This window comes from Oncorhynchus mykiss, chromosome 15 (genome assembly GCF_057628025.1).
Source record: "Oncorhynchus mykiss isolate SJ-2025 chromosome 15, ASM5762802v1, whole genome shotgun sequence".
NCBI classification, from domain to species: Eukaryota; Metazoa; Chordata; class Actinopteri; order Salmoniformes; family Salmonidae; genus Oncorhynchus; species Oncorhynchus mykiss.
Window position 1 is genome coordinate 61,085,766 of NC_143036.1, and position 14,942 is coordinate 61,100,707.

The 14,942-nt window shown below is 45.5% G+C and overlaps 1 protein-coding gene across 1 annotated transcript in view; it reads right to left on the reverse strand.

The window, feature by feature from the left end:
• Nucleotides 1–240: 240 nt before the first annotated feature.
• The window catches only part of LOC110490402 (chemokine-like protein TAFA-2), a 56,731-nt gene continuing 42,029 nt past the window's right edge, over nucleotides 241–14,942 (reverse strand). The window contains exons 4-6 of the mRNA XM_021563777.3: nucleotides 6,249–6,373; nucleotides 4,034–4,090; nucleotides 241–1,506 (exon numbers count right to left, since the gene is read on the reverse strand). Of these exons, the coding sequence (XP_021419452.1) occupies nucleotides 4,061–4,090; nucleotides 6,249–6,373 (155 nt within the window). The 3' untranslated portion in view covers nucleotides 241–1,506; nucleotides 4,034–4,060. The remainder of the gene's footprint in view (nucleotides 1,507–4,033; nucleotides 4,091–6,248; nucleotides 6,374–14,942) is intronic.

The following is a 14,942-nucleotide window of genomic DNA, read 5'->3' on the forward strand; positions in this document are numbered from 1 at the left end:
TGTGTGTGTGTACATTTGTTTTTTGTACACTATGTGTTGTGGAATAGCACATAAAGAGGAATCTGAAAGGAATCAATGTTCCATTCCACAATAGAGATAATCTAAGGGCTGATACATAATCATTATGAAGCCTTATCAGCTTCATATTGTAGCCTACACTGTGTGAAGCATAGCTAAACAGAGTCAATCTCTGGTTTCTTCTTCCTACACCTGAGGAGGTTAAGGGTCACATGACAAGCGTTAAGTTAAGACACAACCACAGTTTATTATTCGAAGATGTTAGCAATTGTACAGACGAAGGAAGCGTCAGAGACCTGCTGAAAAGTTATCAGCGAATCAGAAATTAATTTTAAAAAGTACTTAACCGGCCCCTACCAACCCCATGGGCTATAGCCAGTATTGTAGAATGAATGCATTTTAGCTTGCATACATTAACATAAACTTTACATGGACATTCGAATCTGAGCCTCAGCATTGTGCAACATAAACAAACTAACTGGATCCACTGGCAGTTGACAAGATGATTTTCAAAAGAACCTAAGCAAACGCTAAGCACACTAGGGGTAACTCATTTGCGCACCACATTCATTAAATGTGTACATTTTCAAAAGTATGTACCTAGTGCCCCAAATGAAAGATAACACCCTTGGAATAAAACATGCAAATCAAACATGAACTTCAATTTTCAGTTTTGGTGCTACATTGTAGTCTGCCCTATACATCAGTAGTCTACATGTATTTATCCTTGGATACATCACATTCTCTCACTTGTCATTTGTTGATCATTGGTTGCAACTCTCTTTTGAATAAGCCATGTTCCCTGCACGCAGCACCATCGAGAATGGCCACCCATAATAATGGCCACCCATAATAATGGCCACCCATAATAATGGCCACCCATTTAAGAAATATGGAGGTGTACATACGCCAATTCCAGTACCTGTGCCTTTTTTGTATCTTTGAAAATCACCCTGCATGTTCAATGATTGGCTCAATACAATAAGGTTCACCAATTTTATATTTCTTCTTCTCACCATTTCTGACCACCATTTGATTGTTAAAAACGGGATCGAATTCGACTCGTCCCTAATATTCATTGGGGAAATTCTTGATATTGATGATACTCTGTTACAGTAATGATGCACAATGCATTCTAAGGGGAAAAAAACTATCACTTTACAAATAATGTTTAGGCAAAATTCACCATTGTAATCCACTATAAGCAGAACAATGTTAGAGAATAAAAAGACATCCTGATGCCCAATGTAGTGATAGTCATGTCTGGGCTTTTCAAAATAAAGGTCCCCTCTACTGAGCAATCATTTAGTAGTGTCCACTCTTCTCATCCAGATGTCCTTTGTTACCCTGTGCTTGTAAGTCTTCCAGAAGATTCATAGTATAGTCTCCAATAGAGGGAGTCTCTATTTACAAAAAGGGTCACTGCAATGTTCTTGAGTCCATGATGGTATTCCACAGGTAAAGACCCAGTAACATTTATTGATCCACCTGTAACACACACACATTTCCATGAACATCAGGCCATCCAGATTCCATCTCACAATTAATACAGTATGTGCAATACAGCCAACGTCAGTGTTTTCACCACCCAGTTGTTGAGTTAGAAAAGGATTATAAAGAGTGTCTTTGAAGTGTAGACATAAAGGTTAATGAACAGATTCATTCAAAATGCATTGTTTCTTCAGGAAAAAAACGGTGTTCTCACATTCAGTCCTTAGTGACTACAGAGTCAGCTTGAGGTAATGTGGTGCAAAGTAATCACAGGGCCTTTTGCATCGAAAGCTCACGGTTCATTATGAAATGACCTTTTTTGAGAAGTTTACAATTCTTAATCTCATGACCTAATCTTGTATGAATTAGGTGGTTGGTTTTCTTTGCTAGTTTTAATGAGAAAAGGCAATAAAGTGAGCAAAGAAAAGCTATCAGGAGATATTAGCGTCTTCACTCACAGTGGTCAACAAACAAAGCAAACTCATTAGCGTTCTCAGCCACTGAAATTACCTCTGTCACACTGACTGCACAAGTCACACATGCTTTTGTCTACTTCTTTTTCCAGATAGGGGTAAAACAATAATGATAAGCATAATACTAAATCAAGATTTGAAAGGCACAAGTGATTTCCCCTGGATAAAAATGTACTTTTCCAACTAAATGCCTTTCCCCATCCGTGCTGGGAAATGATTTGTAGTGGTAGGCTACACTCAGGGGGAGGAAATTCCTTGAAGAAAATTGAAACAGAGAATATGTTTTGCAGTTTAGGCTAAGTTGTCATTCAAATTTTTCCTGCTCCACTTTCCATATCAGATTCTGGCCTATCCTGACAGGGATGGTGTTTTTATCATGATAAAGGACTTGTGTGGATAGAATTTGCCTTACCGTACAGATGGAGGTTTTCTGCCTCCCCTAGTTTAATGCTGTCAGATACTCTCAGCACTTCGGACCCTTCACAAGATTAAATTGCCCGTCATGAAGCTCCGGCCCTGACTGACAGCTCCTCGGCTCAGGCAAAAGTACATTCCGGAAAGGGCTTAAGAAACGTGCCTTGCGAGGAACACCCATAACACCTTCATAACGACGTTCCACTATCGATTCCTGCAGACTGTCTACCGACTAGGCCAGTCTGACAGCTGAGGGAAGCTGCCACGGGAGTTGTCAAGCTACATTTTTACTGCTGAACTTTGCAAAGAAAACAGGCACCTTTGACAGACTAATTTTGCTAATTCACCAATCAGCTATTTGACTGTGGACAGGCCCGTTTTAATTTGTCCGAATACACTGTATTCTCTGTCTATGAATAAATTAGCTTAAAATATAGTGGCAAAAAAATTATGTGACAACCCCCAGGCATCGCCTAACTTCATATTAAAAAACTCTCATAATCATATCAAACACACTCAGTAAATTCCACAGATATTTAGGTTAGCATTACGCCACTTTCATATGTGTAAGGAGAGAGCGCCTTCTTGTCGTTCATATTGCAATACATTCTCCCCCTCAATGAGCCATTTACATTTCCGAGCTGTCACTGTGATTAATGTGGTACTAATTTGAGAATAATTCCATGCTACAAAGACAAATAGCAGGCACCGGTTTTTGTCAGCAGAGAAAGGAGCCTACACGAGACAGATCTAACGGCATCTCAGTAGTCGCAGGAGGGGAAAATGAATGCATCGACTGAGATCATCGTCATCACCAGAAGACAGGAGGAATTAAATAGGAATGTGGCACCTTCTGAAGGTTTTTCAGGCTGCCTTCAAAACATTTAACTCAATCTCTTTCTGAATCATATTCAATCACATACATTGTGTTAAACCTAAGGCTGAGTGAAAACAATGAGCGAAACAGGCCTATAGCTGCATGGGTCAGAGGGTGACTCATGAAATCTGTAACAGAAAGATACCCAACCTGGCTTGGCTCATTATTCATTGTACAATTATCATTTTCCAATCTATAATGGCTAAATGGGTTATTTGGACATGTTATGCTAGATAATCATTCTCCTGTTCATTCTCCTGCATTTTCAATAGGTTTTGCCCGTGGCAGGGAAGCACATTAGCGAGTAGAGGGAAATACGCTTCCATTTTAATGTAAGGCAATTTTATTGAGATGGCATAATCACATTATGGGGAAGCAATGTATTTTCCATCTTCTAAAAGATGTTGAAGTCTCTTGGATGGCAGGTAAAGCAATTAGAACACTCTCCCAGCTGTTTTGTTGAATTTATCTATTTAAACCATAAATGATCCATGAATAGTCAGTCATTACTTGCATCCTAATAAGTACAATTAAGGAGCATGGTGTAAATCTTATTTCCTCATTAAGCAAATGTTCAAACTAATAGAAAGGGTTTGTTTGCTGTTTCTCACCAGCGCTTGACACAGTAGGATACAGATAATGTTTCAACTGTAATATTCAATACTTGCATTAAAGGCTATAGTCTGAATTCAGAAAACAATGAAGATTAACGTTGATATTGGTCCAATTCAATAAAATTCATCTAACAAGATTGCATCACCTTGATTCGGTTCCAGGGCATCAAGGGTTACCAGAGCTGATCCCTGTCCGATGAGATCTTTCCAGCGTTCCGTGTTAACAAAGACAGGGGAAAAAGAGGAAGTGAAGAGATGAGTTTTAAATTTCATCCCAAGCGAAATTAACATGTGGGTAAGGTTATTATGGTTGATCAATCCATCAATACTGCTGCAGCAACACTGTCCACCAAATAAACCCCATTCCATTTTGAGGTCCCGACTAATCCCCGGATCGATAATTACAGGCTCCAGACAGGTGTGGTGTGGTGTGGCCAGTTTAAATAATTAAGTACATAGAAGGAGGCAGAACTCAAGTCTAGGGGTCGTCATAACCCAGGGAAGGATACGGGCATCGGGTTACCACGTTAAAAGCAAGTAATTGGAGTGAGTAATTTGCACGTTTCGGTCCTCAAAATGGCTCTGATAGTGCTAAGGAGACATGTCGGCCCCTCAGATATAGGCCCCCAGGGTCCCAGTAGTGACTGTAAACATTAGACAGTTTTAGCAATGGCACGGCAGAGTGCTGTAATTTCAGACTAAACCGTTTGACCTTGACCAATGATACAAATAGGCAAGGTCAATAGGTTGAGAAACATATAGGTGTCTTTTTAAACTGATGTTGACTGTACTTGGCTACTATGAGGACTACTATGACCCCTACTATGTTGATACTCTGTACAGTCATGGCCAAAAGTTTTGAGAATGATACAAATGTTAATTTCCACAAAGTTTGCTGCTTCAGTGTCTTTCAAAATGTTGTCAGCTGTTACTATGGAATACTATTGTATAATTACAAGCATTTCATAAGTGGCAAAGGCTTTTATTGACAATTACATGAAGTTGATGGAAAGAGTCAATATTTGCAGTGTTGACCATTCTTTTTCAAGACCTCTGCAATCCGCCCTGGCATGCTGTCAATTAACTTCTGGGCCACATCCTGACTGATGGCAGCCCATTCTTGCATAATCAATGCTTGGAGTTGTCAGAATTTGTGGGTTTTTGTTTGTCCACCCGCCTCTTGAGGATTGACCACAAGTTCTCAATGGGATTAATGTCTGGGGAGTTTCCTGGCCATGGACCCAAAATATTGATGTTTTGCTCCCCGAGCCACTTAGTTATCACTTTTGCCTTATGGCAAGGTGCTCCATCATGCTGGAAAAAGGCATTGTTCGTCCCTTTGCTGAGAAGCAACCCCACACATGAATGGTCTCAGGACGCTTTACTGTTGGCATGACACAGGACTGATGGTAGCGCTCATCTTGTCTTCTCCGGACAAGCTTTTTTCCGGGTGCCCCAAACAACTGGAAAGGGGATTCATCAGAGAAAATGACTTTACCCCAGTCCTCAGCAGTCCAATCACTGTACCTTTTGCAGAATATCAGTCTGTCCCTGATGTTTTTCCTGGAGAGAAGTGGCTTCTTTGCTGCCCTTCTTGACACCAGGCCATCCTCCAAAAGTCTTTGCCTCACTGTGCGTGCAGATGCACTCACACCTGCCTGCTCCCATTCCTGAGCAAGCTCTGTACTGGTGGTGCCCCGATCCCGCAGCTGAATCAACTTTAGGAGACAGTCCTGGCGCTTGCTGGACTTTCTTGGGCGCCCTGAAGCCTTCTTCACAACAATTGAACTGCTCTCCGAGAAGTTCTTGATGATCCGATAAATGGTTGATTTGGATTTTTTTGCAATCTTACTGGCAGTAATATCCTTGCCTGTGAAGCCCTTTTTGTGCAAAGCAATGATGATGGCACGTGTTTCCTTGCAGGTAACCATGGCTGACAGAGGAAGAACAATGATTCCAAGCACCACCCTCCTTTTGAAGCTTCCAGCCTGTTATTCAAACTCAATCAGCATGACAGAGTGGTCTCCAGCCTTGTCCTAGTCAACACTCACACCCGTGTTCACGAGAGAATCACTGACATGATATCAGCTGGTCCTTTTATGGCAGGGCTGAAATGCAGTGGAAATGTTTTTTGGGGGATTCAGTTCATTTGCATGGCAAATAGGGACTTTGCAATTCATTGCAATTCATCTGATCACTCTACATAACATTCTGGAGTATATGCAAATTGCCATCATACAAACTAAGGCGGCAGACTTTGTGAAAATGAATGTGTCATTCTCAAAACTTTTGGCTGAAATGAAATTCGATGGCTTGTTGCCACTGTCTAAAGTGCAATGTGTTGATTACGATGACCCTTACCTTGGTAGTCTTTATCTTGTTCCCCGTGGCGCAGCTCCATCCCTTCAGATCTGGGAGGACTTTACACTCCTCCCCATCCAGACATGGATGCATCTGACACCACCACTTCTGCTCCACTATAGAGGCTAGGGGAGAACAGAGACATCGTGTCATGTATTGTCATGTTGTGTCCTGTTCCTGTTTCTCTTCACCCTGTCTCCCTCTGCTGGTCGTACTAGGTTACCGTTTCTGTCCCTCTTTCCCCCAGCTGTTCCTTGTCTTCTCTGACTACCTCATTCACCCCTTTTCCCACCTGTTCCCTTTTTCCCTCTGATTAGGTCCCTATATCTCTCTCTGTTTCTGCTCCTGTCCTTGTCGGATTCTTGTTTGTTGTGTTTCATGCCTGAACCAGACTATCGTCATGTTTGCTGTAACCTTGTCCTGTCCTGTCGGAATCTGCCGGTCCATCTGAGCCTACCTATGTTTGGTTATTAAAGAAGCTCTGTTTAAGTTAATTCGCTTTTGGGTCCTCATTCACGCACCGTAACAGAAGAATCCGACCAAGAATGGACCCAGCGACTTCGGATCCTCTCTACTCAGCCGTCGAGATCCAGGGAGCGATGCTAGGCAGACACGAGCAGGAATTGTCTGCTGCTCGACATGCCGTTGAGACCCTGGCCACCCAAGTCTCCAACCTCACAGAACAGGTTCACCATCTCCGCCTCGATCCACCGGCCACTTCCAGGGCTTTCGAATCTCCGGAGCCCAGAATCAATAACCCGCCGTGTTACTCTGGGGAGCCCACTGAATGCCGCTCGTTCCTCACCCAGTGTGATATTGTGTTTTCTCTCCAGCCCAACACTTACTCCAGGAGCACTGCTCGTGTCGCCTACGTCATATCTCTCCTTATTGGACGGGCTCGTGAGTGGGGCACGGCAATCTGGGAGGCAAGGGCTGAGTGTACTAACCAGTATCAGGACTTTAAGGAGGAGATGATATGGGTTTTTGATCGATCTGTTTTTGGGGAGGAGGCTTCCAGGGTCCTGTCTTCCCTATGTCAAGGTAATCGATCCATAACAGACTACTCTATTGAGTTTCGCACTCTTGCTGCCTCCAGTGGCTGGAACGAGCCGGCTTTGCTCGCTCGTTTTCTGGAGGGTCTCCGCGCAGAGGTAAAGGATGAGATTCTCTCCCGGGAGGTTCCTTCCAGCGTGGATTCCTTGATTGAACTCGCTATTCGCATTGAGCGACGGGTTGATCTTCGTCACCGAGCTCGTGGAAAGGAGCTCGCGTTCTCCGTTGCCCCCCTCTCCGCATCACTACCATCTTCCTCTGCCGGCTCGGGTGCTGAGCCTATGCAGCTGGGAGGTATCCGCATCTCGACTAAGGAGAGGGAACGGAGAATCACCAACCGCCTCTGTCTCTATTGCGGTTCTGCTGGTCATTTTGTCACTTCATGTCCAGTAAAAGCCAGAGCTCATCAGTAAGCGGAGGGCTACTGGTGAGCGCTACTACTCCTGTCTCTCCTTCAAGATCCTGCACTACCTTGTCGGTCCATCTACGCTGGACCGGTTCGTCAGCTTCCTGCAGTGCCTTAATAGACTCTGGGGCGGAGGGCTGTTTTATGGACGAGACCTGGGCTCGGGAACATAACATTCCTCTCAGACAGTTAAGGGAGCCCACGGCCTTGTTCGCCCTGGATGGTAGTCCTCTCCCCAGGATTCAGCGTGAGACGCTACCTTTAACCCTCACTGTTTCTGGTAATCATAGCGAAACCATTTCTTTTTTAATTTTTCGTTCACCTTTTACACCTGTTGTTTTGGGCCATCCCTGGCTAGTTTGTCATAATCCTTCCATTAATTGGTCTAGTAATTCTATCCTCTCCTGGAACGTCTCTTGTCATGTGAAATGTTTAATGTCTGCTATCCCTCCTGTTTCCTCTGTCTCTTCTTCACAGGAGGAGCCTGGTGATTTGACAGGGGTGCCGGAGGAATATCACGATCTGTTCAGTCGGTCCAGGGCCACCTCTCTTCCTCCACACCGGTCGTATGATTGTAGTATTGATCTCCTTCCGGGAACCACTCCCCCCCGGGGTAGACTATACTCTCTGTCGGCTCCCGAACGTAAGGCTCTCGAAGATTATTTGTCTGTAGCTCTTGACGCCGGTACCATAGTCCCCTCCTCCTCTCCCGCCGGAGCGGGGTTTTTTTTTGTCAAGAAGAAGGACGGGTCTCTGCGCCCCTGCATAGATTATCGAGGGCTGAATGACATAACAGTGAAGAATCGTTATCCGCTCCCTCTTATGTCTTCAGCCTTCGAGATCCTGCAGGGAGCCAGGTTTTTCACTAAGTTGGACCTTCGTAACGCTTACCATCTCGTGCGCATCAGGGAGGGGGACGAGTGGAAGACGGCGTTTAACACTCCGTTAGGGCACTTTGAATACCGGGTTCTTCCTTTCGGCCTCGCTAACGCTCCAGCTGTCTTTCAGGCATTAGTCAATGATGTCCTGAGAGACATGCTGAACATCTTTGTTTTCGTTTACCTTGACGATATCCTGATTTTTTCACCGTCACTCCAGATTCATGTTCAGCACGTTCGACGTGTCCTCCAGCGCCTTTTAGAGAATTGTCTTTTTGTGAAGGCTGAGAAGTGCACTTTTCATGCCTCCTCCGTCACATTTCTCGGTTCTGTTATTTCCGCTGAAGGCATTAAGATGGATCCCGCTAAGGTCCAAGCTGTCATTGATTGGCCCGTTCCTAAGTCACGCGTCGAGCTGCAGCGCTTTCTCGGCTTCGCGAACTTCTATCGTCGTTTCATCCGTAATTTCGGTCAGGTGGCAGCTCCTCTCACAGCCCTTACTTCTGTCAAGACGTGCTTTAAGTGGTCCGTTTCCGCCCAGGGAGCTTTTGATCTCCTCAAGAATCGTTTTACATCCGCTCCTATCCTTGTTACACCTGACGTCTCTAGACAGTTCGTTGTCGAGGTTGACGCGTCAGAGGTGGGCGTGGGAGCCATTCTTTCTCAGCGCTCCCTCTCTGACGACAAGGTCCACCCATGCGCGTATTTTTCTCATCGCCTGTCGCCGTCGGAACGTAACTATGATGTGGGAAACCGCGAACTGCTCGCCATCCGGTTAGCCCTAGGCGAATGGCGACAGTGGTTGGAGGGGGCGACCGTTCCTTTTGTCGTTTGGACTGACCATAGGAACCTTGAGTACATCCGTTCTGCCAAACGACTTAATGCGCGTCAGGCGCGTTGGGCGCTGTTTTTCGCTCGTTTCGAGTTCGTGATTTCTTATCGTCCGGGCTCTAAGAACACCAAGCCTGATGCTTTATCTCGTCTCTTCAGTTCTTCAGTAGCCTCCACTGACCCCGAGGGGATTCTCCCTGAGGGGCGTGTTGTCGGGTTGACTGTCTGGGGAATTGAGAGGCAGGTAAAGCAAGCGCTCACTCACACTCCGTCGCCGCGCGCTTGTCCTAGGAACCTTCTTTTCGTTCCCGTTCCTACTCGTCTGGCCGTTCTTCAGTGGGCTCACTCTGCCAAGTTAGCCGGCCACCCTGGCGTTCGGGGTACGCTTGCTTCCATTCGCCAGCGTTTTTGGTGGCCCACCCGGGAGCATGACACGCGTCGTTTCGTGGCTGCTTGTTCGGTCTGCGCGCAGACTAAGTCCGGTAACTCCCCTCCTGCCGGCCGTCTCAGGCCGCTTCCCATTCCCTCTCGACCGTGGTCTCACATCGCCTTAGATTTTGTCACCGGACTGCCTTCGTCAGCGGGGAAGACTGTTATTCTTACGGTTGTCGATAGGTTCTCTAAGGCGGCTCATTTCATTCCCCTTGCTAAGCTTCCTTCTGCTAAAGAGACGGCACAAATCATCATCGAGAATGTTTTCAGAATTCATGGCCTTCCGTCAGACGTCGTTTCGGACAGAGGTCCGCAATTCACGTCTCAATTTTGGAGGGAGTTTTGCCGTTTGATTGGGGCTTCCGTCAGTCTCTCTTCCGGCTTTCACCCCCAGTCTAACGGTCAAGCAGAACGGGCCAATCAGACTATTGGTCGCATCTTACGCAGTCTTTCTTTTCGCAACCCTGCGTCTTGGTCAGAACAGCTCCCCTGGGCAGAATACGCCCACAACTCGCTTCCTTCGTCTGCGACCGGGCTATCTCCTTTTCAGAGTAGCCTCGGGTACCAGCCTCCGCTGTTCTCATCTCAGTTCGCCGAGTCCAGCGTCCCCTCCGCTCAGGCTTTTGTCCAACGTTGCGAGCGCACCTGGAAGAGGGTCAGGTCTGCACTTTGCCGTTATAGGACGCAGACTGTGAGGGCTGCTAATAAGCGTAGAACTAAGAGTCCTAGATATTGTCGCGGTCAGAGAGTTTGGCTCTCCACTCAGAACCTTCCCCTTAAGACGGCTTCTCGCAAGTTGACCCCGCGGTTCATTGGTCCGTTCCGTATTTCTCGGGTCATTAATCCTGTCGCAGTTCGACTTCTTCTTCCGCGATACCTTCGTCGCGTCCACCCGGTCTTCCATGTCTCCTGTATCAAGCCCGTTCTTCGCGCCCCCGCTCGTCTTCCCCCCCCCCCCCCCATCCTTGTCGAGGGCGCACCCATCTACAGGGTCCGTAGGATTTTGGACATGCGTCCTCGGGGCCGTGGTCACCAGTACCTCGTAGATTGGGAGGGGTACGGTCCTGAGGAGAGGAGTTGGGTTCCCTCTCGGGACGTGCTGGACCGTGCGCTGATCGAGGATTTCCTCCGTTGCAGCCAGGTTTCCTCCTCGAGTGCGCCAGGAGGCGCTCGGTGAGTGGGGGGGTACTGTCATGTATTGTCATGTTGTGTCCTGTTCCTGTTTCTCTTCACCCTGTCTCCCTCTGCTGGTCGTACTAGGTTACCGTTTCTGTCCCTCTTTCCCCCAGCTGTTCCTTGTCTTCTCTGACTACCTCATTCACCCCTTTTCCCACCTGTTCCCTTTTTCCCTCTGATTAGGTCCCTATATCTCTCTCTGTTTCTGCTCCTGTCCTTGTCGGATTCTTGTTTGTTGTGTTTCATGCCTGAACCAGACTATCGTCATGTTTGCTGTAACCTTGTCCTGTCCTGTCGGAATCTGCCGGTCCATCTGAGCCTACCTATGTTTGGTTATTAAAGAAGCTCTGTTTAAGTTAATTCGCTTTTGGGTCCTCATTCACGCACCGTAACACATCGTTACAATGAGCAGCTTTGAGAGATACTAGGGAGACATACAGGAACAGACATGTTCCTTGTTTTACAAAACAATAGGGCTGGGAATTGCTAGAGGCCTCACAATACAATATTGTCACGACACTTAGGTGCCGATACGATATGCATTGCGATTCTATATGTATTGCGATTTGATGTTCCAAACATATGTCTCACTATATGTCTGCTGCAGAGAGATGAGAACTACCGCTTACGTTGCCTACCTATTTTTGGAGTCAAATATTTATATAATATTGGCAAAAAAGAATATTGTGAAATGTAACTATCGATTTCCCCCCCCCCCCCCCCCCCACCCCCCATCACTACAAAACACCATGAGGTAGTTGTATTGAATTTAATGAGAGCCAAACAATCATGCACAGAGGGTGGATACATTAAGATAAACTTTTTTGTATCCCACAGGCATGATTACAACAGCCATATTGTGTAAAGCACCTTTAGAAGTGACAGTAATTGTACAACGTTGGCTGTATCATACGGTTTGATGTCCACCAAACTGTTGGAACAGAATAGATTTCAAACACTTAACAATGCTTTGAGGAGGTGATCAGGCTCAAACTGAGATGAGAGCTCAGGTAATCCCTGGATGTATAAAAACCATAATTAAAAGGTTAAGTGCTGATCATTTTTCAGAGATCACCCGTGGAGCACTTTAAACTGGGCGCCATTGGCACAGCGCTTTAATTTGCTGAGAATGTCAATACTCAAATGTCATCGAATAGGTTAAACGCATCTGGTGCCAGACTTTAGGTGTGAACTGCTTTTCAATCCCAAATTGAGGCAGCTCTTTCTGCCTGGTTGGTGGTCTGACTGCCACATTGGTGTGGGTAAGTGATGTTCTGGGACTGACATGGCATAGATGTAAGTTAACTTCAAGTGCCTTTTTCGAAAATGTGAGGGTTTCAAATCGCCCCCTCCCCTTTAGGAAGCATAGTGATTGCTGTGTACTTTCTATTGATTTCAAAGCAGAAACGTGTGTTCCCTTCTCACTTCGCGTAGACCTAGTATCATGATACTGTACATGGATAGAAAGCTTTATGGGACAATGATACATCAGTCTTAACATTCTGATACACAGCTCTGTTAATCACCTACGTTCACTGTGCAATACAAGGGAACAGGTTTGGAGCCTTGCAAATTAATCTGTGAGCTTTGAATATGATACCAGGTGCACAAGAAATGCAGCAAATATAATGTGAGCTAAGCAAAACTGGGAGGGCTGTGAATTCACTGTTCTGTGGTCAAAACTTCAGCCTTGTGGAATTACATAGTGGTTTTGTGGATGTCACAGATCCCTCCGGAACTTTCATTACGCACACCTGTCCCCTATTCCCACTGATTAGTACTTGTATAAGTGTGCCCTTTGGTTTCCATAGTCTGTCGATTATTGTTACTATGTCCGTTGGTGCGTGTGAGTACCTGTGCTGTGTGTCTTGGGTTTTCGTGCCATTGTGGATTGCGCAGATGATTACGGGTCTCGTCCCGTGTGTTAATCATTGTGTGCTTGTGTTATTTATTCGAGGTGCTCCTCGCTCTTTGTTTTGGGTTTCTACCCTGTGTTTTGTTACGTGTTTGTTTGGTCTTTGTCCCCATGCCTTTACACGGCACGCCGTAATTTCAGTGAAATTAAAAACCCTATTACGCATTCCTGCGTCGGTCTCCCGAATCATTCATACCAACGTGACAGTGGATATGTAAAGCTGAGTTGACTTTGCAGTGAGGCCTGTTGAAGTGTAACTAAACCTTGAATGTGGTTCAGAGAGGCTGTATGATTTAATGCAATGAAAGGAAACATGATGCAGCAGTCAGCTTTATGCCTCAGACGAAGCACATTTATCATGAGGGCTCCTGAGTGACGCAGCGATCTAAGGCCCTGCATCTCAGTGCTAGAGGCGTCACTACAGACCCTGGTTCGGTTCCAGTCTGTACCACAACTGGACGTGATTGGGAGTCCCATAGGGCGGCGCACAATTGGGCCAGCATCGTCCAGGTTAGGGTTTGGCCGGGGTAGGCCATCATTGTAAATAAGAATTTGTTCTTAACTGACTTGCCCAGTTACATTTTTTTAAATTAAAAAAATCAAGATACACAAATCAAGTACATTTCTTTCTACTGGCAACTTTGAAGCACTCAAATCTACAGTTCACATGCAAACGTACATTGATTTCATCATTGATACAGCCTTAGGCCTCTATAACGATGGACAGTATTGAAATTCTTATCCTGTACATTGAAAACCTCTTATGAATCCAGAAAACAGTTAAGAGAATGGAAGATGTGTTTTAGAAAGCCAAGAGCACTCCTGGCATACTTTGCTCACCACATATTTTATTTAAATAGGCAAGTCAGTTAATAACAATCTCTTATTTACAATGACATCCTAGGAACAGTGGGTTAACTGCCTTGTTCAGGGGCAGAACAACAGATTTTTACATTGTCAGCACGGGGATTCAAACTAGCAACCTTTCGGTTACAGGCCCAACACTCTAACCACTAGGATAGCTGCCGCCCTGAAACAAATATATATCTAATTTCACACTTATTTCACGGTAACACATTCCCTGCTTGCCACACATGAGATTTACTCCAAAACAAGGAGCAGTCACTTATACCCCTGATCTGTCAGTAATTGAAGGATTAAGTCGTACAGTAACAACGTGAGGTGAATCCGGCTTGGGCCAGACATTGCATTGAAGGCGCAAAATTGGGTTCTGATGGGAAAAGACAACACATTTCTGGGTGCCTGAAGATAACACTCATTGAAACGGCGCTGAGATTCACAACATCTACTTTCACGTCCTATAGGTACAGTGCCTTCAGAAAGTATTCACACCAGTAGAGGCTGCTGAGGGCAGAACGGCTCATCATAATGGCCGGAACGGAGCAAATGGAATGGCATCAAACACCTGGAAATCATGTGTATTCATGCATTCCACTCCAGTCATTACCACGAGCCCGTCCTCCCCAATTAAGGTGCCACCAACCTCTTGTGCTGCACACCCCTTGAGTCAATACACATTAGAATCCCCTTTGGCAGCGATTACAGCAGTGAGTGTTTCTGGGTAAGTCTCTAAGAGCTTTGTACACCTGGATTATACAGTATTTACACATTCTTTAAAAAATGATTCATGCTCTGTCAAGTTGGCTGCTGATCATTGATAGACAGCCATTTTCATGTCTTGCCATAGATTTTCAAGCCAATTTAAGTCAGAAGTGTAACTTGGCCACTCAGGAACATTAAATGTTGTCTTGGTAAGTAACTCCAGTGTAAATTTGGCCTTGTGTTATAGGTTATTATCCTGCTGAAAGTTGAATTTGTCTCCCAGTGTCTGTTGGAAAGCAGACTGAACCAGGTTTTCCTCTAGGATTTTGCTTGTGCTTAGCTCTAATCCGTTTCTTTTTATCATAAAAAAAACGTCCTAGTCCTTGCCGGTGACAAGCACACCCGTAGCATGATGCAGCCACCACCATGCTTGAAGAATG